The 24,934-nt window shown below is 42.3% G+C and overlaps 1 protein-coding gene across 3 annotated transcripts in view; it reads right to left on the bottom strand.

Annotated features, from left to right (window-relative positions):
- Positions 1 to 3,332: 3,332 nt before the first annotated feature.
- LOC122537103 (calmodulin-like) overlaps positions 3,333 to 24,934 on the bottom strand; it is a 78,610-nt gene continuing 57,008 nt past the window's right edge. For all 3 annotated transcript variants that reach the window (XM_043670054.1, XM_043670052.1, XM_043670053.1), the window contains exons 5-7: positions 13,244 to 13,334; positions 7,464 to 7,520; positions 3,333 to 6,572 (exon numbers count right to left, since the gene is read on the bottom strand). In XM_043670054.1, coding sequence (XP_043525989.1) covers positions 6,490 to 6,572; positions 7,464 to 7,520; positions 13,244 to 13,334 — 231 coding nt within the window. In that variant the 3' untranslated portion in view covers positions 3,333 to 6,489. The remainder of the gene's footprint in view (positions 6,573 to 7,463; positions 7,521 to 13,243; positions 13,335 to 24,934) is intronic.

The raw sequence follows: 24,934 nt of genomic DNA, 5'->3' as shown, positions 1-24,934 counted from the left end.
TACTTGAAAACAAAACTGACATTTAACGTATATATATATATATATATATATATATATATATATATATATATATATATATATTTATGTATATATATAATTGTACGAGGACGTACTCTGTCTTTTGGACTAATTTTGCTAGGCTACTTTTTCTGCCACTAGCGATCGTTCGATCGTTTCCTTTTTCTTTCTTTTTCATTTCCTTTTCATTGTCAAACGATCGACGCGCACGCGCAGAGGATTCTCGAAGAAGGATCCTCTGTCTCGCGAAGTCTCTCGCGACCTATCGAAGCTTCGTCGACGAGACTGTTGCTTTCGCAAACGCAAACGTTTACGATTCTCTTCTTCGGCGCACCAAGGGGGCCGAAGCTCCAACTGGGTACACGTTTTGACTTCGCGTCGTGAAACGATTTTGATTTTCCGCGAGTCGCGGAACGCGGACGCACGTGACTAGGATACTCGCTCGAGTCGACGAACGCAACGACGGGGCCGAGTCTGTCTCTCCTTTGTTTGTTTGTCGAGTGTCAAAACGATCGGGTGAAGAAACCGTCGTCGCGGATCGTTCGACTACGTCTAACGATATAAATCGCTTCGTAAGCTACTTAAGCAAAACGTTGTGCGCGGTTAAATGTTACTTACGTAAGGACACACTTAGCGTTTAATAACCAGCAACATGTTGAGACTTCGGTTGTACTTTGCAAGTTGAGAGCACACGGACGGTGACTCGCGGAGTCTTGCGGGAACGTTTGGACGCGAGACGAATGGAAAACGGAGGGGAGAAAAAAAAAATGGAACTCACGACGATGCGAGAGAACGAAGAGAGGGAAATTCGGACGTCAAGTGTAAACGCATTTGCACAGTCGGACGGTGCTGCGGAGGAGGAACGGGAGAAACGAAAAGTGACTTGAGAAAGCGCCAAAACCTCGACTGCTCAAGGGACCGCAGAGCTTTAACGTTTAAAAACGGAGGACACTTGATTTTTTTGTATAATTGTAATTTAACGAATCAACGAGCCTTGGTGTCTCGCACCGGTGAACGATTAGGATTAGTTGCTTAAGATAACGAAAACTTTTGTAAAAAATGTCGTACCCGCGACCACTGTCGAGACGAACCTCCTTTTTTTGACGATCGAACGCGATTCTTTGTACGATGTCTTTCAATGGAAAAAAAAGAGAGAGTGTATGTATGAGAGAGAGAGAGAGAGAGAGAGAGAATGGATTTTTCGAATTGATAGGACGTTCATTTTTTTGCGGTCAAGAAAAATGTCGTCCTTGACGATTCGAGGCGTTTATCAGATGGCGAAAAGGTAAAACAAAAAAAANAAAAAGAAAAAAAAAAAAAAAAAAAAAAAAAAAAGAAAAGGAAAAAAAGAAAAGAAGAAGAGAAAAATTGAGAAAGGAAACGCGCTTGTTCGATCTTGCCAGACACACGCAGACCAATCGACGACGGTGTACGTTTATCAGCTCGAACTCAGTTTTTTCGGTCCACGACGAACGTTCCAACGACGCACCTCGCAATTATTGCAGAACGAAGGACTTGAGAAGTGAAGGTTTTGACAAATTCTCAGCCGTACGACGCCGATATTACTTCGACAGCACGCACACGAAACATTGCGCCTAGCCGCGTATATTCGTAAATATATACGTGTACATAATAATTGCTTCTCTGACGAGTAAACCGAAGAAACATGGTATATATGTACTATATATATATATACATATATGCATATACGAATCATTAAACGAAAGCTTATTCCTCTTAACTGGTAAAACTATACGTACATCTACCCACACATACACACACATATATACACACACACATATATATATATACATCATGTATGTCGCCTGGTTCGAAATCATTGGCGGATATCATATTTTTCGACTATTGTATAGCCGTTTTTTCGTCGGTGAGAAACAAAAGAAAACGAAAAAGAAAAAAAAAAAAGAAAAGACGGATGAAGGAGGAAGCGTCGAGTCGCTCGCGAAAGCAAAGAGCTTCGAAGATTGTGCTTGGATACTTTGGATTCTTCTCGATTTTCGTGATCGATCGTCCCGGACGTTCAGCCGGATTGACTAGGATTCGCGTGATGACAGGTCGCTCCAGTCATCGAAGAGATCACCAAGTTAGGCCAGGGAAACGAAAGAAAGCAAAAGCAGGATGACACGGTGACGCTTGAAGATGTAAGACAGGACCACGATCGCAGTTGGTGACCATATCGCGGCTGCCGTTCAGTTCGTCGAAACGAAACAAAATTCTTCGGCTCGATGCTTACGTTTTACGAACTCGTCTTGCGTTTTCGTTTCGTTCATGCTCGACAGCTGTGTACGCTCGCTATCGTTAGGACTTACTTCGAGGAAGCGTACGGTTCCGTGCGTACGTAGGCCACATGCAAAATTGTAGATCCTTCCGGTACAGCGTCCCTCGCGTCGTACCGGCCTTTCCGGGACGAGCTCCTGACCGTTTGTCCCATTTACGGGACGTAATAGAAGAAGCGTGTCGCGTTTGACACGGAACACGCCACGAGAGGCAGATGACGCGACATTCAACCGGGAAGAGGAGGCGAGGTGGAAGGAACACGAAGGAACGGGAAGTCTCGATCTGTATGGATTTTTTCGCGAATAGATATTACCATATTTTCCGAGAGTTACGAAAGGACGTTGTTACTGTAAAGATATGTAAGTTTATTTATCGCTAATAAAAATGAACGTTTAAGAAAAATCGCGCTACTATTTTGACGCGAATCATACGAATGCCCAGTTTTTTGATCATCTTGTTCCTCGAGGCCCTTCTCCATTCGAGAGTTTCTTGCGAGAGTATTCTTCATTTTTCTCTCTCAACACAGTTGAGCGATGCTCTCGGACAGTAACTCTCAGAAGCAGTATCCATTTGCGAGAAATACTCTCGAGAGAAACTCGCGACAGTTTTACTCTCAAATGGAAGAGGGCCTTCATACGGATGTCTCTTTCTTTTCCTTTTTTCTCGAGACGTACAATTGATAAAAAAACTGATCCTCGGTTTTGCGATCAATCGAAAGCTAATCGCGATATAATTTTTATATTCAAAGTTAAAGAATAAACGTTGTGTATTGCAATTGATCAGGAGCATACCAGATTTTACTCGTCCTTCTAAGAAACGAAATCAAAGCCAAAAATTAAGTTCTATTTTTACGATAGATTCTACTCTGTATTTCGCAAAATTCTGGCAAATCACTAGAGATCGATTAGGTTCCAGCAGGTAATCTCAGTATAAATTTCGACGATCTATTTTTAGCAGACTCATTTTTTTCTTCAGTGGGTGCAGGTATAATAAAAAAATCAACGTGCGAGGAAACGTTTGTTTAGTAGATTTATTAGATCCTTTAAAATATTTGAAACAGCGTGCGGCTCTTGTTATTTGGCGTAACAGTGAGATATCGTTAATAAGGTACACAGTACGAAGCTCAAGGAGAGCGAAGCGATCAAGATCGATTTAAAATCCACAACTGAACGGTTCCTCCTCGCGGTCTCGATACGCTCACCTGCCGAAACGAGAATTCCTATAGCTTTAACCGACAACGAGAGTTGTTGGAAAAATGCAAGCGCAAGTTCTTGCCCCGTTCGTACGTATGTTTCGTTCGTGCGTTCGCCAAAATGGCGGATACGCGGTCCTAATAGCTATTGCTATCAATCGTTGTCGTCATATCCCTAGTGAGATATGCACGTCATAACGCAATCGCGAATATATCGAATTTATTGTGGTGCTGGTTCCTCTTAACACTTAAGTTACTTTACATTGAGAAATATGGCGCGTGACTTGTTAGATTAGACGAGAGAGAGTAAAATCGAAAAATCCATATATGTTAGAAGAAGAAATCGATTATCGATCGGTCGCCTGTTCTTTCTTTTTCCTTTTTTTTTTTTCTTTTTTTTTCCTCTTACATTGACGCAGGCGACCCAGACAATAAAAAAGGCTCGATTACAGCCTAATCAACCGAGAGAATCGGCGTTTCATCTCAAAGAAGGAGCACGATCGTTGTAGCGATTGCTACTCTACGTTCCTTAATCAATAGAATTGTTTTATTAAGATCGTCATGTCTCCGTCGTTTCTTCTCGCCAACCACTCGTGCCTCGCGAAACGTTCGCGCAGGTTCGCGAAGATTTATCGGCAGATACGTTGCAGCACAGTTAACGAAGGAAATTTGCTGAGACGTTGTGTTACACGAAACGCGAGCTGATTCCTTCGCGTTCACGTTACACGTCGCGTGCTTGCTAGCAGGATGCTCGGAAAACATTAGCGTCACAAAACAGACTTTTTTTTCGAAAAAAGTTCCTCTGACATTGACACTGAAAGAGATAACGCCGCGTTGCAACGTTACCAGGTTGAAACTAGCGCCGTCGCCTCTAGTCAGACAGTGGTGCACTCTTTCGATTCGAAACGCAACCATCTTCCGCGCTGGTGCCAGTTTCAAAATTTCCTGCGCCTTCTCTCTCGCTCTCTCTCTCTCTCTTTCTTTACGCTTCCATTTTTCACGCTCGATGCGATTCCAACAAGACGCAAAAGTTTTTTTATATTTTCTGCTGCTTTTTTCGTATTCTGTATTACTTTTTCGCGTTATGTCACTCAGCATTACTCTCTTTATTGCTGTATCTTCAACTTTTTTCACGGTACCGGTCGGTAACGCAGATTTCTGATTACAGAGTGGGTGAAAATTTTTTTTCATTTTTCCAGGGCGTTTTCATGCTCTGTGTTACTTTTTCGCGTTATTTCATTCATTGTTACTTCCTTTTTGCTGTATCTTCAACTTTTTTCACGGTACCAGTCGGTAACGAGAAATCTACGTTACCGGGTGAAAATTTTTTTAATTTTCTGGGTTTTTTCGTGCTCTGTTATTTTTTCGCGTTATTTCACTCAGCGTTACTCCCTTTTTGCTGTATTTACTTTCTTCATTGGGTGTAGGTATAATAAAAAGAATACCAACGTGCGAGGAAGCGTTTGTTTAGTAGATTTATTAGATCCTTTAAAATATTTGAAACAGCGTGCGGCTCTTGTTATTTGGCGTAACAGTGAGATATCGTTAATAAGGTACACAGTACGAAGCTCAAGGAGAGCGAAGCGATCAAGATCGATTTAAAATTCACAACTGAACGGTTCCTCCTCGCGGTCTCGATACGCTCACCTGCCGAAACGAGAATTCCTATAGCTTTAACCGACAACGAGAGTTGTTGGAAAAATGCAAGCGCAAGTTCTTGCCCCGTCTGTACGTATGTTTCGTTCGTGCGTTCGCCAAAATGGCGGATACGCGTTCCTAACAGCTATTGCTATCAATCGTTGTCGTCATATCCCTAGTGAGATATGCACGTCATAACGCAATCGCAAATATATCGAATTTATTGTGGTGCTGGTTCCTCTTAACACTTAAGTTACTTTACATTGAGAAATATGGTGCGTGACTTGTTAGATTAGACGAGAGAGAGTAAAATCGAAAAATCCATATATGTTAGAAGAAGAAGTCGATTATCGATCGGTCGCCTGTTCTTTCTTTTTCTCTTTTTTTTCTTTTTTTTCCTCTTACATTGACGCAGGCGACCCAGACATCAAAAAAGGCTCGATTACAGCCTAATCAACCGAGAGAATCGGCGTTTCATCTCAAAGAAGGAGCACGATCGTTGTGTCTCCGTCGTTTCTTCTCGCCAACCTCTCGTGCCTCGCGAAACATTCGCGCAGGTTCGCGAAGATTTATCGGTAGATACGTTGCAGCACAGTTAACGAAGGATGTTTGCTAAGACGTTGTGTTACACGAAACGCGATCTGATTCCTTCGCGTTCACGTTACACGTCGCGTATTTGCTAGCAGGATGCTCGGAAAACATTAGCGTCACAAAACAGACTTTTTTTCGAACGATCAATCGTTGAAGAAGACAGAGTGAAGGAAAGAAAATTGTTCCTTGCTGCAACACGTAATTCGACATGCTCGTTGCTTCGAGCTGGTAGAAGAAGTTTATACGTTTCGTTTAATCTTCGAGTAACATAAAATCCCATCAGGTGTATCTACGGATCTTACGGTAGGTGCGATTAGGGCTTGTCGAATAAAGTTCCTCTGACATTGACACTGAAAGAGATAACGCCAGGTTGCAACGTTACCAGGTTGAAACTAGCGCCGTCGCCTCTAGTCAGACAATGGCGCACTCTTTCGATTCGAAACGCAACCATCTTCCGCGCTGGCGCCAGTTTCAAAATTTCCTGCGCCTTCTCTCTCTCTCTCTTTTTCTTTCTTTACGCTTCCATCTTTCACGCTCGATTCGATTCGAACAAGACGCAAGAAGAAGATCCCTTTTCCGGCTCAAACAACAGCTGACCGAGTTTCGATCCGCGACAATCGCAGCAGTACGCGCAACGGAGTGAACATCAGAGGAAAGGAAAAGAGTGCGAGACGAAGTGCGGGATCGTCCGACAACCGTTGACTCGTCGTTGATTCGTTCTATCTAACACAGACACGAATATTGGTGAAATCCTAGTAGCCTGGTGACAACACCTCTTCCTCTTCGTCCTCCTCGTCGTCGTCGATGCCTGGCTCGCCGAGCGCGTGCACGAATTCTAGAACAGAAATGTCCTCTAGTGAGGTTTCGGCGACCGCCGCGTGCCCTTAAAAACGCTACAAAAATAAATAGGCCTGCTAATACGATCTACGTGCGTGGGAACCCTCTGCTCGTGGATTCCGTCCAACGTTTTTCACTTTCCGTTTCGCCACGGAATCGTCACGCGTATCCACCTATAGAGAGAACTCGTTCCCATAGAACGGAATTTACTTAGTCCGGAAGGAATATTTCTCGTTCGCATTGAAATATTTTCCATCTGCATCTGGCATTCATAAATAAGGCAAGATACTTTGGAACGCGTCCTCCTACATATCCAGCGTAACAAATTCGATAAACGTAAACTATTACTCCATTCTCGCGAGTGTGCACGGTCTCGGAGATGTACGTCGATTTGCGAACCTTCGACGAATCGATCGATTCGCGTTCCGTGTCGTTTCAAAAGAAAACTCGCCGCGGGGAGAAAGGTAGAACGGAGGATTTGGCGAATCGGAAAGGGAGTAGCTCGGGTAATCGTGATCGAAATGTTTCGATTTATCGCAGATGGCGGCCAGATGCACGTCGCCTAACTGTGCTCGCATAACTCGGCGGAAGCTACCGAGTCGAACGTGCGATGCTCGAACAGAAGGGTGGAATTTAAATGGGGGAAAGCGAGAAATGGGAAGAATTTCTTCGTTTCGTATATATCTCGAATGTCGGCGGCGAGATTTCTACGGATTTCTTGGGACTCTCTTTTCGTCTCAGAAATTTTCCTATTTTTTTTTTTTTTTTTTTCCCAAGCAAACGCGCGTCGATCGATGTACGCGAAAGTAGTGAGCAAAGAGCAGACACGCTAGAGTTCGCGTTTTTCTCTGATTATTAGAAACTTATACGGCGGGGGAATCGAACTCACCATAGAAATCGATCCGGCCGTCTCCATCCACGTCCACTTCCTTGATCATGTCCTCGACTGAAACACACGGAAAAAGCAGCTTACATCTTCCGTTCGATAGGTACGATTTGAAAGTTATCGGCGATTATGTCCCTTTTTCGCTTTATCATTATCTCGCGCGCTTTTTCTTTACATACGTGAAATTCTAGTCTGCTTTACACGTATGTATTGTATGTATTGTACTCTCGTTGTTCAACAAGGTATAAATCGACAGACTCAAGAAGAATCTTTGAAAATACTATTGCAAAATGTCACACGGTGCATGCCAAATTCCCCTTCCTGGAACATTTTTAAATCCACTGTTTTTTTTTTTTTTTATTTTCAAATTGAACCTCGTTTGTCCGAATATGTTTTATTTATTTAATTATTACCCACTGTAAATGTAGATATTTCTTACGTTGCTAAATCCCCACGAATTTCGAAACATGAAAATACTGTAATAGGTACAATAGGCGTAACTCTATTCTTTCCATTCTTTCGCCGAAAAACGGTCCGCATTTTAAATCTATAGATTTTTTATTTGCCGTCAATAAACTTTCGTTTGGAAAATTCCTTTGTTAGAGCCGACGGAACACGCTGGAATATCGCGCAGGTCTGACCGCTGAATAGCCAGGTGGCTTGACAGAAAGTTGAAATTAATATCTACGTCATTAACGCACGCACCATAGATGTTCACTGACACGACAAATATTGCATTTAGCCTGATTAAAGTCGCCTATGGACGTGCGTATGCTAATTGACAGGGCGGCGTGGCAGCGCGCGGCAATTTAATTTTTCGCCCGGCGCTCCGCGGTTTCCGCCGCCTCTCGTTTCCGTAAAATCCGAAATATTAGCTGGTGGAACACGGGCGCTGCGCCGATTAATATTCCCGGCCTGCGCTTTTCTCGCCCGCGCGAAAAAAACACCACGATAATGTGACCGTTTTGCCCCTCGCGATACCCGTAATGCGCGGGCGGGAGAAAAAAAAAAAAAAAATGAAAAGAAGGAAAAAAAATGAAAAAAAGATAAAGTGGGGAAACGACCACGTTCGTGGTCAGACCGCGGCGCTGATCGCGTCCGTCAATTTTCCATTTTAATTCCCTTTGACAATTCGATAAATTCGCGCGCCAATTCTATCGTCGTTAATTCCCTCATCAACCCGTTAATTCCACTCTTCCGCTGGTTTTTGTCGCTCTTTCGTTTCCGTGGAATTTTCCGCCGTGTTTCGCGCTCGTCGCGGGGCTGGCTCTTGGTCATTTTTATTTATTTTTTTTTTTTTGAATTCCCTCAGGTGAATTTCCACCCGTGGGTGGAACTCTCTCTCTCTCCGAAAAGACCGCCTTCTATCCACCTACATACGTCTATGGATTTTCCACCGATTCTTTTCATCCATTTTCATCTTCGGATTTTTACCGTCAGACAATTGGTACAAGCTCGCATGAATTTTCACGAAAACCCACGGTTCCCATTGGCCATGGTTTCGACTTGTTATCAACTTACCACTTATCAAGGGTTAACTTTCTAACTGATTTATATTCATATTAGGCTGGCTACTTGAGTGTTTTAGTAATTATCCTGCCTGATCTTAATTTCAATTACAATTGCTAATCCATTGCGACTGCGACAGCTGCGTTATTGCGAATTCCCACGATCCTTCGCGAGCGATTTATACGCAAGTTACTCGGTAGCCGTTAATGCCCTATTAATTCCGATCACGTTCACTGTAAGTGTACGAAACAAGTCGGAGGAGTCTTTCCAATAACGATCGTAGGTTCTTCTTAAAAACTGCCACGAATGAAAATAACGTGACCCATCCCTTAATCCTCGTTGACCTACATCGTCACTCTCCAAACGAATAATATAAATATTCATAAATAATTATTCCTTTAATTTTAAGAAACATTGCAGCACATTCTCGAGTACGCTGCAATAAATAATAATTTTGATGCTAAACCATCTTTTGCCTGCGAAACGAGGTTCTTCAAATTAGGGGATTTGCTGTCTGACTCGGCGCGACGCAATCTACTTACGTTTCTACTTTAGTGTTACAATTATTAGGAATCGTAGACAGATTGGAAAGGATATTCCACAGATCGCAAAAATACAGCAGAGAATAGAAACTTGAACAGATGCAACATCTTGTAATGAAAAACAAAAAAATTTTCATTCCAAACTAAGGAGTGTGAGAAATGTAACAAAACGAGAATGCAGTAAAAATTTAAAGTGACGTCCAATCCAACTCCAAAGTAAATGATAAATTAATGATTTCAGGTAACAAGCAATCACGATCGATGCTTGAAGGATCAATGTTTGAAAACCTCGAGATCGCCTCTCGTCGATTCCTCGAGATTCACGTGTTTTATGTAGCTAGTCGCGTGAGAGTAATGGACATTTTACGACTACTCCGCCTCTGAATTATACAATTGGCAATTTTCTCGAAGGGCAATTATCGTAATCGGCTTCATAGCCCATGGCAATTATTAATACGCACACAGAAGTCCATGTACAGGACAAATTGATTCCGGTCAATTAGTAACCTCATCCCATATATTGGATGGATTATTACGTTGTCCTGTGTGATGAAGAGAATGGAGAGAGAATGAACGCGCGCGCGTGCAATTTACCATCAGAATGGCCCGTGTTATTAACACAACCCTCAACAAATTTGCACGAGATGCATCTTAATTGTCCGCCGTGAAACTTTCGTAAGGCTAGAGAGAGAGAGAGAGAGAGAGAGAGAAAGAAAGAGAGAGAGAGAGAGACAGGGAAGCGAGAGAGTAGTCTCGTCGTTTGTTTTTACGTGGTCAGTGTCATCTCACTGGCGAGTTAAGTTTGTTATCAGGTTCATGCACGGCACGATTGATCGCCCTGACGAGAAAAAAAAAACTATCGCCGAGCGAATTTTCAAACTGACGCCGGGAGCTAAAACAGAGCTTGAGGAGATAAAATCGAAATGGAAGATCGATCGATGAAAAAAAATTAGTCCAGTTTGGCTCTCGGCGCTTCGCTCGCGCCAACGAGAGTGTGTAAATTTTTATTTGAGTCTACACCTAGGAACAAAATGGAAGCAGAACGCAGCAAAAACTCGCGGAGATTTATAGCTCTCCTCTTCTCAAATCGGAACTTTTGGCGCAAAGAAGTTCCACCGGTAGGGCGTACGAGTGAAGTTTCAGACTTTCAGGTTATATCGTGGAAAAATCGTGGAAACGCTAAAACGCGATGCGATATTTCACCGTGCATAGACGCGGATGACGTCACAGAGTGTGGGAACAAATTGAAACTTATTTCATTAGTTATCTCATTACGTTTCTCATTTAGTTTTCACGCGTCAACGCCCCCTCGTGACGAGGAGGGGGTGCTCTGAATATAAAGAAGAAACGTCCTCCATTCTTCCGCGAGGAAGAAAAGAGGAAATATCTTCCGCAGCTATTTTTCGCGAGGTATTGCGAATTTTTCTCAAGTCATGAAAAAAAAAAAAAAAAAAAGGAAATAGTCGTCTCCGAGTTTGAAGGCACGTTCCGCGCGCGATCGCAAACTGAAAAGCCTCGTCTCGCGAGGAGAGTTCGCCAAGCGATCGCCTCCGGCCCGAAACGGCGGAACACGACGCGAACGTGCAGTTTTAAATTGCAAAAAAGCTCGCGAGATTGGACGGAACGGAAAAAATAACAAGGGAACTTTGGGCATAACTGCGCGCGAAAGTCCAGCGAAACGCACAATAACGGAACGAATGCGAAATTCTTCTCGAGTGAGATTCTTCGACGAACGAACGGGAGATCTGTTCGTTTCTCTCTGGGGGACGAGGGAACTCTTTCGAGTGAAATTAGAGATCACGCGTGTCAGCTAATCTCGCGAGATAACAAGAAGAAACAAGGGAGCGAACAGGGAGTTTTTTTTTTACTCTCTCTTTGCTTTTTTTCTCGTGTCTCCCTTCGTTTCTTCCGGACTTGCTCGTACTGCAATTTTGCATCGAGTTATTTCTCGCGAAAGCAGCTGCATTTTTTACAGGCTTACGCTCCCGTGGATTTTTCGAGGAGAAATTCTACGGAATTTGGATATTAAATCAGGAGGAGTCACGGCGATGTTCTGATGAAAAATTCTGCGGAATTTGATATGATGAAACAGTGAAAGATAGGCGGAACTCTGCGAGAATAAATATGAAGATTTTTAACGACGCGGAGGAACGATTTCGAGGACGTGTCCGTGAAAGTTTCCCGCGCGGAAGTTCGTTACGACGGATAGATCGTTACGCTCGATCCCTCGTTCGCGCGTTTTAGCCAACGCGACGCGAGATTGGAATCGATTTGTCGCGGCGAAAACGAAAGACAAACGGGGAATTGCTATCGGACGAAAACTTTCCGTGAAACTTCTCCTTTCCTCTCTCCTTTACGAGGAAGATCTCCTTCTCGTTTCTAGTTTAGATAGTTTACGAACGACGAATCTCAATATCCCCGGGTATCGTTTGATCAATCTGCAACTGGCTAAGTACAATTAACGGCGCATTTTCACATTAGCAGCATCAGATTGGTTAAAGAAACTAATTGGCAATCTTGCTTAGAGATCTGATGGATTTATTACGGTTTATTTTTTTCTAAAATGTACGGGTAAAAGCTTGTTCTTCAATTGTTTAGAACAATTTAAAACAAAGTGACACAAATACTTACCGACGATTTTTGCGAATCGTATTTTATTCTGTCTAAATTTATTTTAATAAATTCCTTGTAATTGTTGTTTCGAGTAATGAATCAAACGATATATATATATATATATATCGGGTAATAAATAGGGTAATAAATATAAAATATGAAATATCACACACACAGTGGAGATTTGAAGAATTAAAAAATTTTTCATTATACTTGCGATGACACATCTATATTATTAAATCGATTCTTTGCAATTGCTGTTTCAAGTAATGAATACCTACTTATTATCAATCATTCGAGAGTAATAAATATAAAATAAAAGATATTCGTTACACCATAAAGTTAAAATGACTCGTCTCAGGAGTTGGAGAATTATGTTCCTGAAATTAAAAAATTCTTCGCTTGATTTGTTTGTAGTGATACAATTGTAGCATCAAATTAATTTCTGTTGTTGGAATCAAGCTCTTGAAGCTTGTACAGATTCGTTGTCTGACTTGTGACGGCGCAATCTACTATATTTGTTCTACTTGCCGTTCAGGCGCGGCTGTGTATACTCTTGTCTCGTGATGGTAAATAGACCGGAAGAGATATACTTGGAGTCCCAAAAAGTTCCCGGGATCTCAGAATTATGGCAGATAAAAACTTCGGAATCACAACCCTCGCGAAGGTACATATCGCTCGCTTATGGTGTTCCTCGATTCTTAAAGTACCTCCATCCATTGCATCGAATATCGCGTATCTCTATGCCCACCCTTCCTTCCTCTGTGTTCACAATAAACACCCTTGAACATGCTCCACGTCACGCCGTGAAGTTCCATTCATCCGCCGTTTCTACCACCAGCATTGTTCATTATTATTTCCATTTCTACTTTATTTATCTAGAACTGTTCGCTCTGTACGTCCTTTCGATTTATTCATTCGAATCCTCGATTTATCTATTCCGGGCAAACGAATAAAATTGGAAATCAACTTCAAACAGATCGAAGAACGGAGAAACCCGCGAAGAATCGAAGATTCGTTCGTTCCGAGCAAAAGGCTAAAGTTTGCAGATGGAAAAGTATGCACGTCGTCTACACGTGACTCGAGATATACAGACAAGAGAAACAGGTGTGTACGTACTTTCTTCTTCCGACAAATCCTCGCCGAGGCACTGCAGCACAGCTCTCAGATCAGATGCGGTAATGTAGCCGCGGTTATGCTTGTCAAACACCTGTGAAACAAACAAGAAATCGTTATATATCGTAGGAAAACCGTTGCCTGATCTTTCACGTTTTAAAGGACAGGATGTACTTGATCTCCAAATTTCCAGTACCCGAGTTTCGTCCCATGGATTTCGAATATTGCAAAAATGCCGGAGCGAGTACAGGTTCCGAAGAAGCCAGGTTTGGAAGATTCGAAAACTTTAACGAGCGAATTTTGGAGATCAGAGTTGCACGATGTGACCCTTGAGGAGTGGTTCATCGACTTCGAATACGCAATATTCCAAAAGAAAAACAGGGACAAGTCTTCGTTCAGTGGAAGGTTCGCCGAAAATGGCTCGAGCTTACTTACCATTCCATCTCTGTTCGCTATTTCCCCCAGATCGTACGTTTGGAAATACCAATTTCAACTCTCGCCGAAATAGATTCTTTTATTTTCGTACCGAGTTCCAGGGGTTCTTTGCCGGATAGATTCTTTTATTTCCAGGTAAATGGAATATCCACGCGAGGGAAATGGCCAGAGGGTTCTCTTTTTCTCTGCCGGGCCTAACGAGAGGGTGGCTCTTTTCGGGGGCGTCGATAATCGCGTGGACAAGGGAGCACGCAGCGGGACGAAAGGAGCGACGCGGGAATAATAAGGAGCAGCGCACGTCTTTGTTATTTATCTACGACGCGATCGCGAAAGCTATCGGACTTTTGTTTCCGAAGGCGGAATTGGGATTGATGCCGCTCCTGAGATGGTTCCCTTGCGCGGCCGACCTTCGAGTGCAGCCGGGCTCCTCCGATGGCCGCTTCGTTACCGGCAAATTAATGGGTTCGCCACGGCAAGAGAAACGAGGGCAGGCCACGAGGGTTTCTAAGGAGTCGTGCGTGTAACCATCGTGTCGTGCCAACCACGGCCATGTCCATTTACGACGAGCGTCACGAGAACAAGAAAGGTTCGTCGACCGAACGATGGTAACGAGAAACGGGGGTAGGAAGCAAATAGGGTGGAAAAGCGATCGTTTCTTCAGCGGATTTTAATGGTCGATTTTTCGGATTCGTGGGAACGTGGCTGCTTGCGAGAAAATACTTGGACGTTATCGCGACTAGATTGACATAAAATTAATACGTTGGCACTACAAAATGTATGAAACGTCGATGGTGTAGTGTACTTTCCATGACATTTCACAGTTGAAGCAACTTTCTATCTTATGTTTTCAAAGATAAAAATTCTGGTCCGCGGTTCAAATTCAATTCAAATATGAAAATATATATATATACATGCGGAAGGTAATTTGGAAATGTTTAGAACAAGTATATATTTTGCGGAGATCAGAGTGTCGTTCAAGTTGCGTTAATACATCTCAACGTCAAAAGCGGACTTTAAGCATCCTTAAGTTGTACATTATTTTCCTTATTAAATATATATAGTATCTTATACTTTAGCTTATAACACGACGTATGTTTTAAATTTTACTAATACGATTTTAATTTTAATTACAATCACTTCTCACTGCGCAGCCAATGAAATTTTAAAATATCTGACTAAAAGTTTCCACTAAAAGTTGTATCAAGTGTTCAAATATTATATTTGTACAAAACATGTTCCAGCGTAGTTGGGGTACTTTTCCATGGTCGATGCGGTCAGCCGGGTTAAGGAGAATAATTTAATTACAGAGGATCTACCTATATCATACAAATATTGTTCCTCGCGTACTACTGCAACGAATATTTAAATTTGTTCCTCGTAAATATGCTCTCGCGGCCGCGTACGACTGTGGTTCGATTTGCGTTTACCGGCGATTTTTGTTTTTTAATGGCCGACGAAATTGCAGCGACGTATTTATTCGTCGGGTATGTTTTGAACTCGTTTAAATCCCCGTGTAATCGCGTCGCCTCTCGTATTTTTCAGCCAGTGACGCTTGTGCAACGCTTCGAATTGGTATGAAAAAAAAAGAGAGAGAGAGAGGCATTGATATGCCATTCGTTTTCACACGGTTTACGACGCAAAGGAAATATCAACGTTCGACGAACGTTGGATAATTTCTACCACCGAAAATATTATCACGCTATGTGGAATGATAATAAGCGTATTTCCAAATATTCGTGATTATCATCCGAGCTTCAATTTTCCACAATGTTTTTCAACGAGCCGCGCCGGCTCCTTTCGCCACGAGAGAGAGAGAGAGAGAGAGAGAGAGACAGCGACAAATTGATAGAGAAAAAAGTCGAGTAGCTTAAGTCGAGGACTATCTTCTCGCGATGCGATCTCTTTTGTTGCCGCGCAATATGGGTCTTTATTTAAATGGAACTACGCATCGGCTCTCCCTGTTATGCCGCTTACAAGATAACGCCTTCGCTACCCAAGTCGGGAACCTACTTCGAAACAGCGCACAAAACACTTTACGGGAGATTATTTATACGCGAATAATGTAAAGTTTCAGCCTTGTTCAGCGAAAAGGTGGAAACGATCGAGTAACTAGATACTCGTGCTCTCCGGCTCTTTAACCTTTCAGCAATCGAGTTTGCGCACAATGCCGGCCAAAGTTTCCTCGCCCGGGCAATTACGCGATACGTTTCAATTTAGACGCGAGATGCGAAAAACCTGCTCGACTTGAATACCTTGCCCGGAGGTGCGTTCTGTCCCCGTGGCCAGAGGAAGGAGTAAGAATGTTGTCGTGAGCGATGATTGTAAATCGAGCAGCTTCGTCGAGTCGACTTGCTACTTTTCTTGGTGTTCTTTTCGTTCGCTGGAAAATCGCTGACCGTTTTCTGATTCACGGGCGAGAACCTTGCCCTGCGTTCGAGGCAACGAGACGCATTAAAGTCCATTGATCGTGGAGTTTTATAGACACGTATTAAACATCGTTTGCATCGTGATCTATATTCATCGTGTCGTACAGCTTACGTAAGAAATATAAGAGCATAACTCGCAAGTGACATCATTCGCTCGTTCAGAACCGTGACAATTTAGGGTCATACTGCTTTATCTTGGAATCTTCGATTTAATTGCATTTTATTGGGCTGAGTGAAAGATACCGCATCGTGTTCATATCAGAAATTTCTTTCAGCAACATGAATCGCAATTCTTCCCTTTCTAGCAAGAAAATTTCAAAATGTATCGTATGATTTTCTTCTTTAGTTTCACTCATCTTCAAGACGCAATAACTTTCGACCGAATAAACAAATATCACGGCTTTTTGGTTTTAATTACTCCGTGATATGTCACCTTTCAAACGCACGCAAATATTGCCAGCTCCGATTAATATTACCAGAGTTATGCCATCCTAAAGCCGTCTGTCAATTCTACTCAAATGATTGACCTCTATCACTGAGAACGTAAAACGCGGTAAAATTTTTACTAATTTAACATAAAACGAACGTCCTGTAACTCCAGTACCATTTTAGAATTAAATCTGAAGATACGTGGAGACGTTCAATGGACCATGAAGCGACGATCCACAAATCTCGCAGCAATCAGCGTGGAAAATCGCGATCAATCAATCAATTGATTTGTGACAATTGCCAAATCATTCGAGCCTCTCTAACTATTCCATTTGTTTGCGCGAATCGGCGATCTATCGCGCGGTCGTTGAGTCAACGAACGACACGTTATAATTAACACTGTCGTCGTTTGCATAATCGAAAGCTGAGCGTATCTCGCTGCGATTCTATCTGCAGAGTGAACGCAGTTTTTTCGCGGCAACGTTTCACGCAGTGAAACTGGACAGGCGAACGGATCGTTGATCGACCTATCGGACGGATCTCGACCGGGGGAATCGAATTTCGAGCTTTCGAACCGGAATGATTGCTTTAATTGATTAACGATAGTCGGTTTTTCCCCTGGATCGCCTGGATCAACTGCGAGACTGGACACTCCTAGTGACGTGAAAACTAAACGAAAGGGGAGATTGCGTTTCGGAAAATGTGGAAAAAATAGACACAGGATCTATTCTTTGGCACGGGGCGATAATTGACACTGAGTAACTGATTAAGTCTGCGGTACCAAGATGAAGGACTTAAGGCTAATTTTTTAATCCCTAATATTTTTAATCCCTTTAATTAATATACTCGTCGTGAAAAGATGGAACTTTTGTTTAATTTCGAGTATATTCATCAAGTAAAAAGAAGTTTGCTTTTGCTATTTGTAAAAGAATTATATATATTTTAGCACATTTTAGAATATTTCAAGGCAACAAAACAAAGAAAATATGCAGTTGAAAATAATGGAAATTGTTCGGAGAAATCTGAAGCAATGCAAAAATTAAATTTATCTCTAATCAAGTTCCTTAGTGCATATTTTGAATTTCTAGTGGTTTTTTCTTTTTTACGGAACAATTTTCAAAAGAATAAAATGTCAAGTTCTGTAAATAACAATTAAAAATTTTTCAAAGAAACACGAAAAAATTTATCATTTATAATTTAACTCAATCTTCCAGCAAGTGGATTTACTACGTTTTTGTCAAGTACACTCGCCATCGTCTAGAAATAATTAAGCACATTCTCAAAATAAGACAAAACTCTCAAGAGGTTAAATCTTTCCAAATAAACAGGCAAACGAGAGGAAAATTTCTCTGATCAAAGACCGGACCGAAATTTTATCTTATTAAATGAATCAAATGGCGTGTAAAAACGAGAAAGAGAATAATCCAATGAAAAAAAGAAAAAAGAAACTACGTCATATACATGCTAATACAAGAGACGAAGATTAAAATCTCTGGTTTCTTGCAGCCAATTCATCGTCTCTGATCCAAGATTTTATGTTGGTCTCTCATGCATACGCACGTTTGTCTCTGACAAACGTGCGACAGAATAAATGCTCTCTCGTCAGACCGCGCATTAGATAACCACAGAAAAATCTTCACGAGTTTTATCGCGGGTTCAAGATAAATCGTCGAAAATTTGGCACCGCCGGCAGCAACGGGAAGAAAATCGAAAAAAAGAAAAAAGATAGGATTACAGGGAGGAATGGTAATCGCGATCGCGATAAAGTGATAATCGTCAGGACGTTAGGATGTTACTCGAGTGCGTGACGGATCAAGGCTGCGAGGAATTCCCGACGAGTGTCGGTCCGCTCGCGTCTGGAATATTAAGATCCGCTCTAATTCCTCGCTACTTTCTCCTCCGCGCTACTTTGTGGCAGCCAATTAGCCGGTTGTTCTACCCTCTTTCTCCAAAGCGTACACTTTGCGATATTAAAAGTGGCTCGACCGAGAGGGCATATTAAGAGGCACTTTCATCGATTAAGGAGCAATTGGTTACCCTGGGAGGTAGGGGGGAGGGGGGGGGGGAGAAGTTAATTCCTCTGGCTTTTCTCGCGATCGGGGAGAGAAGAAAAAGCCGGAGCTTTATACACGATCGACGTTTCTCTCGCGACGAAACGAAGAGCAATGGTGTATTTCGCCGATTTACATTGGTTTACATTGGATATTCTCCGCAGCTTTCAGCTGGCTCAAAGGACCAGCGACCACGTATTTGCGTATCAATACCACCCGGGGACACGATTTGAATTTTTGACTCGCGTTCTCTTTCCTGTTTGCCGTTGCTTTCTTCGATTCGCAGGTTTATTCGATTTCTCTATCCGTTGACGACGAGTTATGCATTCACTTGTTACAGCCGGTAAGTTATATATTCGATGCGCACCGATTTGCATATTCAACGACCTCGCCGGTTCTCGATCTCAATACCACCGCGTTATTATTCCAGTCACGGGCGTGTTATACGTTACGTGGTTTTTTTTTTTCCCCCTCCCCGATTCGTCATACCGAATATTTTGCTCGGCTTGTTCATTCGCAGGGAATACGCGGCAACTGTACACCGCGGCATAGAATTACCGAGTAATTAATCCCATCTGTTTCACAAATATCGATATCATTGGCCGATCAGACTTGAAACTCCTCGTATGTAAATTTCAACGCATTTTCATTTTTATCACAGGTGAATAACACGTTCCGGCCAATTACATGTGACAAAACGGCTCGCGATTTAACCAACCGTGAGCATTAACTCGCACAGCCGAGTAAGACGCGGTAAGAAAGGAGCTTGACAAACAGGAAGGAAGAGGAAGACCAAGCCTCCTTCGAAATGCAGACGACGGAATAATGACGTTTGCCGAGGGATTGCCACCGTCCTGTTCATCCTTTTTCAATATTCTTGTCTCCGTTAGCTTTTCACTGACTATTCGCGGTTTCGCCCCTTTCCTCCTTTTCTCGAACGTAATAAATCTTACTAATCACTCGCTATACTTTCGCGATCGTTTCGTGCCGTTCTCACTCGAAGCTCTTCTTCTTGCTCCTCCCGCGTTTTCCGGCTCTTTCTCTTCGTTTTCTCTCTCTCTCTCTCTCTCTCTCTTTCCTTTTTCTCTTCTCTTCTTTTTCTTTTTTCTTTTTTTTTATTCACCGGTGCCTGGCTCCACAATCCGGCTCTGCCGGCGCGCAACACCAGGCCACGGAGATTAAAATATCGACTCGGGACACTGCGATACGTCGCGTCTGACCCCAATGTCGACTCGCTAAACTCTTTAAGCGCGCGTTGGACGATTTAAAGAGATCGAGACGAGGCATTAGGATCGCGAGCGCGACGGACTAAATCGCTCCGTGAGGGATGCCGAGAATCAACGACCAGCCAGCGTTTTCGCAACAATCGTTGCCATTTATTCTAACACCATCGGTTAATTGAACACCACCGAAAGGACGAAAGGACGCCGGCAATCAAGTGTGTATTTCATGTCCACCCGTTTCGGGCACACGGGTGGAGCTCATTTGGTGTCATTATTGATGTTCGATTTTCCAGGTGAGTTGCGATCCGTTGTTTCGTCCTGTTTGACACGCGATGAAACGCGGATAATTCGCATCGAACGCGGATACGCTCCCCCCGCGATAAATATCCCCGTTAACCTTCGTTTAGTTTAATTGACCCGTTGCGAAAATTGTGTGAATTCCTCGAACTTCAGTACCTAACCTAATAACTTTGGTTCAATAACCGAATTCATCACGATCTTGAAGATTAAAGTTTATCCTTCACAACGCTCTTTCGTCGTACAATTTTCACGCAAAGCATCGACAATTTTTCATTTTTTTTCTACGCTCGCTGTACTACACTCACGATTGACGAAATAAAAAAAAAATTGCAGAGAGAAAGACTGTCAATTAATCGTGACGAGTAAATTACTTAGTATTCACAGTAACTTCTTGTATGATTTATTTATGAAATGGCGAGTGAAGAAAATGATACAGCATTCGAAATAATTAATGGCATTTAGCATGAAATTTTGTTGATATTGTCTCTATTGTGCGAATTCGTTTAAAGCAATCACCGAATCCTATAGTATATTATGATAAATAATTTCAATCTCCTGAAAAATTTCCTTTACCATCTTGACTAAACTTTCGTAAGAGGCAATAAGAAGTTTAGTTCACAATGAATTATCCTGAATTATTTAAATAATAATTCGATGATAATGAGTGCCAACTGACTCACGACTGTCTCTATCTTGAAGAATTTCTTCTTTTGAAATTTCATTATTCCTCTTACGTCGTTATATTATATGTCATGCAACACCATACTCACGTTCGTTATAATTACTAGCAATTATAAAAAATTTTATAATTTTAGCTATTTACGTTCTCCCCTTACATCGAGTGCAAAGGTAGACAAAATGAAATTATCGAAACGTTCGCAAGTTACATACCGTCGTAGAGAGTTAACGCGAGATAAGAAATGTCGCGAGATGTCATTAGCATCGAGGCCGAAAAGCTCACGGTAGAGCAATTAAAACTCGAGGAATGATGCACGCGCCCGGCCAACCTCGCTCGTAGGCGATAATTGCTTGAAAACTAGGCGGAAATTATTTTTTCAAACGAAATTTCAAACGATCGTAACGGGAGGGATAAATGGAGCGGGAAAAGTGACCGGTGTCGTGCGATGGCGTGCGTTCGCGCGTAAGCACGTAATGGCCTCGAAGGGCACGGAACGAGGAGAAGGAAGAGGAACGAAACGGGTCGTTAATAGAAATACAGAGTGTAGATCGCACGCAACGGCGAACAGGTCGTTCTCTCGATGCCGCAAATTACTCTGCCGCACATCTTCGTTCATAAATATAGTAGAAGGGAAGTTGAATTAACATGAATAATCATTAGAGCTGGTTGTTAAAGCCTTTAAGAATTATTACGCCTCGTTCGAAGTTTCGCGCTTTGAAACGAGCTTGTGCATTAAATTTTTTTTTTTTTTTTCAATAAAATTTCCAGCTCGTTTTTTCAATAAAACTTCCAAAAGAATCTCGGCCAACTTTTATCCAATGTTTGAAACATTGTTTTTCCAACAATCGATTTTTCTAACAATCTAGATTAATTAATTGGATATTAATGGTATTTGCGAACAGAAACGCGGTACTACGCGGTGCACGATAACTTGATTAGGGGAACTGATATCCATCGAATAACGAATCGAGTAATACCCACCGACTCCGATCTTACCCGGACTGACAAATTGACCGGGGATGGTAATGCGAGCCTCGTTAACGGACGAATGGGGGTAACGATGGAAATAATATCATGTTCGAATTAATATGCAACAATTTCTTGAACGAGGCGGAGGGACAGAGAACCGGTGGAGATTTTTCTCCTCGCCGGATCGCGGTTTGAATATATGCATGAAGGATCATAGATAAGGAGGACGGCGAGACCAAGATTTTTCTCCCCTAATAATCGAGAAACGCTCGAGGAAATGGTATAAACGCGACCGGCCGAGTCGAAAAGCAGCAGAAGGAAAGAGTTAGGGGAAAAATTGAGGGGAGGGAGACGAGTGGAGATCGATCTCGGTTGGTTGAGAGGAAAAGAAAGACGAGGCAACAAAACCCGCGGAATGACTAGGAAAGTGTATGTAGACGACAGGTACGAAAGAAGAATGGAGCACGAAAACGACGGGACGGGAGGGTGAAAGTCCTTGTGGCTGTGCTGTGAAGCTACAGTCATTAGAATGTATTGTGCCGTGAACAGTTTGACACGCTTCCTTTTGCAACGCGCCGCTCCGTACAGCCCCCTCGGCTTCTCCGGTTCGCCAGTAAATTCGTCGTCCGCCACAGCCTTTTCACTTCCGCGCGACCGCGAATGCGAGCGTAAGCGCGTTATGCATATAAAGCGGCTATACTATGCCAGATAATAGGTAGCAGGGGCGTGCCGCTTCTTTCTCGACTTTTTGCCTGGGCTACTGTCGCCCGGTCAGCTCTTCCGGGCCACGCGCGCTGATTACGCGCAAAGAGCCCGGGGCGAGAATAACCAGAGACACTCTGGCGTTTTAAAGTTAGATTTAATTTATTAATCATCGCGCGAGGCGGTGGATCCATCACACGGCGAAATCAGTGGGGAATGAAATTAATGCAACAACAACGGAGTATGTAATTGGGATTCCATGCGGGACTAAACAATTTCGATCGATGAACACGATGGATTCCCAATTCCAAGTAATGAATCATTTGAATAATGAATTTGCAATTGGGATAATTAATTTTGTATCTAGCAGATATCAAAATTCCTTTGACGTGTCCTTGTGCGTGTTTTCACGTTAATGCCACTCGGTGTTGAAACAGTGATTAACACCGAGTCGACGCACGAGTTTATATACACGTTACGTTGAAATAAGTCGCGTCAAAAATTTTGACACTCGAAACGGCAATCGATATTTTTCGAAAGATGGTGAAAATAGTGAGACATCATCGTGCTGCTACAATATCTGATTCGTTTATTTGAACAAAGTTGACGGAGATGCAAATGATTCATTTGCCTTTGTTCGTCGAACGTCAAACAGCCGAGACGGAAACTCTTCCTCGAACCGAAGGTGTTCCGGACACGGAGGATCTTAACTTGCGTTACTATGTCAGATTAGTTAAATCGGCGTTGCTTGTACTGCATTTTCGCAATCAACGAAACAGTAACTAACAAGGGTCTGCCTAATTCGCTGGCCAAAGCTAACTAAAACTAAACCAAAGTCAAGTTTAACTGATACTGGGTGATTACACGATCTCGCGTCAACAGTGATTTTCACTCTTAACCTGTCCTAATCGAATCATCTCGACCAACCTTCTGTAATCACGAAGTTAGGACAAAGATAAAGACAAATCTCCGTTGAACTTATTAATTTTATTAATTTCTGCAAGACAAATGAAAAAACAGGGATCTCTGATCAATCAATTTCAGCTAAATTATTGCATGTTGATTGTTAAATGATTGTACGTATCGTTGAAAATGTAAATTACAATGTTATTGATATTTCAAGACAAACTAAACGTGAGAAGACGGAGATCATGACGAAAGTGACGAAAGTCTCTGAAAAGCTCATAGTACAAGTGACAATTTAACGTGTTTCCTTCTGGTTAAGTTAACATTTGCGGGACAATCGCGATGTAGGTGCACAACAAACATCGGACGAAGTTGATTCAGCACCTGACGTTACACGGAAAAACATTTTTCTTCATACAAACGGGGAGAACAAAGCCGAGTCTTTGTCTGTGGTAAGAATCCGAAGCTCGCCGCTGCCGGACGGCGAATTCTCGCGTATTTTCTCAACAATTTTTCTTCTTCCCCTTCGTTTGCGCCATTGTGTCCGAATATTACAAGCGTTTGCGACTCTCTCGTTGCCTCAAATTGAGCTGAAACGACCTGTTTTACCCGAGCACTGCGCCAAATACACTTGACGAAGAAAGAGAAAAATTTCCTTCTCGGTCCTCGTTTCTTAACGAAAAAAATCATGTGCCATGGTTGAACGTCCACGTGTGGAATAGAAATTGCGCAAAATATATTTTGAAGTGAAGGTGGTAGTAGTGGAACTAAGATGGAAACTCGAAGATCGAGGATCCTTATCGATGCATCGGCAGGATGAACGACAAACGGCCTCCAAAGCCGCCGTCGTAAGACGAAGTTAGTACGGCGGAACGCGTATTGAAGTGGCTTAGCTCGTTCAACTAACTAATATGTACGATAACTGCGCGTAGGCGGTACATTATCGCTGCACTGGAAATGAGGACGAATAGGTACGATCGCGTGTAGAAAGTACGTTATCGACTTCTGGAACTCGAGTACATACGTGCGAGGCCACGTGAAAAAAAGGGGGAAGAGGGAGGAAAAGAGGGGAAAGAGGAGCGATCGACTTCTCTTGATTTCAGGAATGCACCACGTTTTAACGAAGAGCACGAGAAATCTGAGTTTTCGTCAAAAACGTGGATCGCGATAAAAAAAAAAAATTGATACATGGAACTGCGCTAGAGTGAACTAATTGGACAGATCTTGATTCGTTCTTATGAAAGAAATTATGTATGTATGTACGCTGTCTAATTTTAATACTACATATATAATGCTATATTATTATTCCATTATACTATTGTGTAATACGTATACATATATACCTACTATACTATATAATAACTGAGAAAGATTAAATTTTAAAATATAGACAAGTGCGTAATACAGATATAATATAGATACTACAGATAAGTGTAAATTTCGAAGATGATTTGATATTGTCAATTTCACGATCGAATAACAATTTAATAATTCCTGGTCTGGCGCCAGGGAACGTTTTACAAAATGAAAAAATCCGCACGCTAATAGGATTTTTTCTGTATCCGTTGCATCAT

The sequence above is a fragment of the Frieseomelitta varia genome, unplaced genomic scaffold (assembly GCF_011392965.1).
Source record: "Frieseomelitta varia isolate USP_RPSP 00005682 unplaced genomic scaffold, Fvar_1.2 scaffold_886, whole genome shotgun sequence".
In the NCBI taxonomy this organism is placed as follows: domain Eukaryota; kingdom Metazoa; phylum Arthropoda; class Insecta; order Hymenoptera; family Apidae; genus Frieseomelitta; species Frieseomelitta varia.
This window is presented reverse-complemented; position numbering and strand designations above follow the sequence as displayed.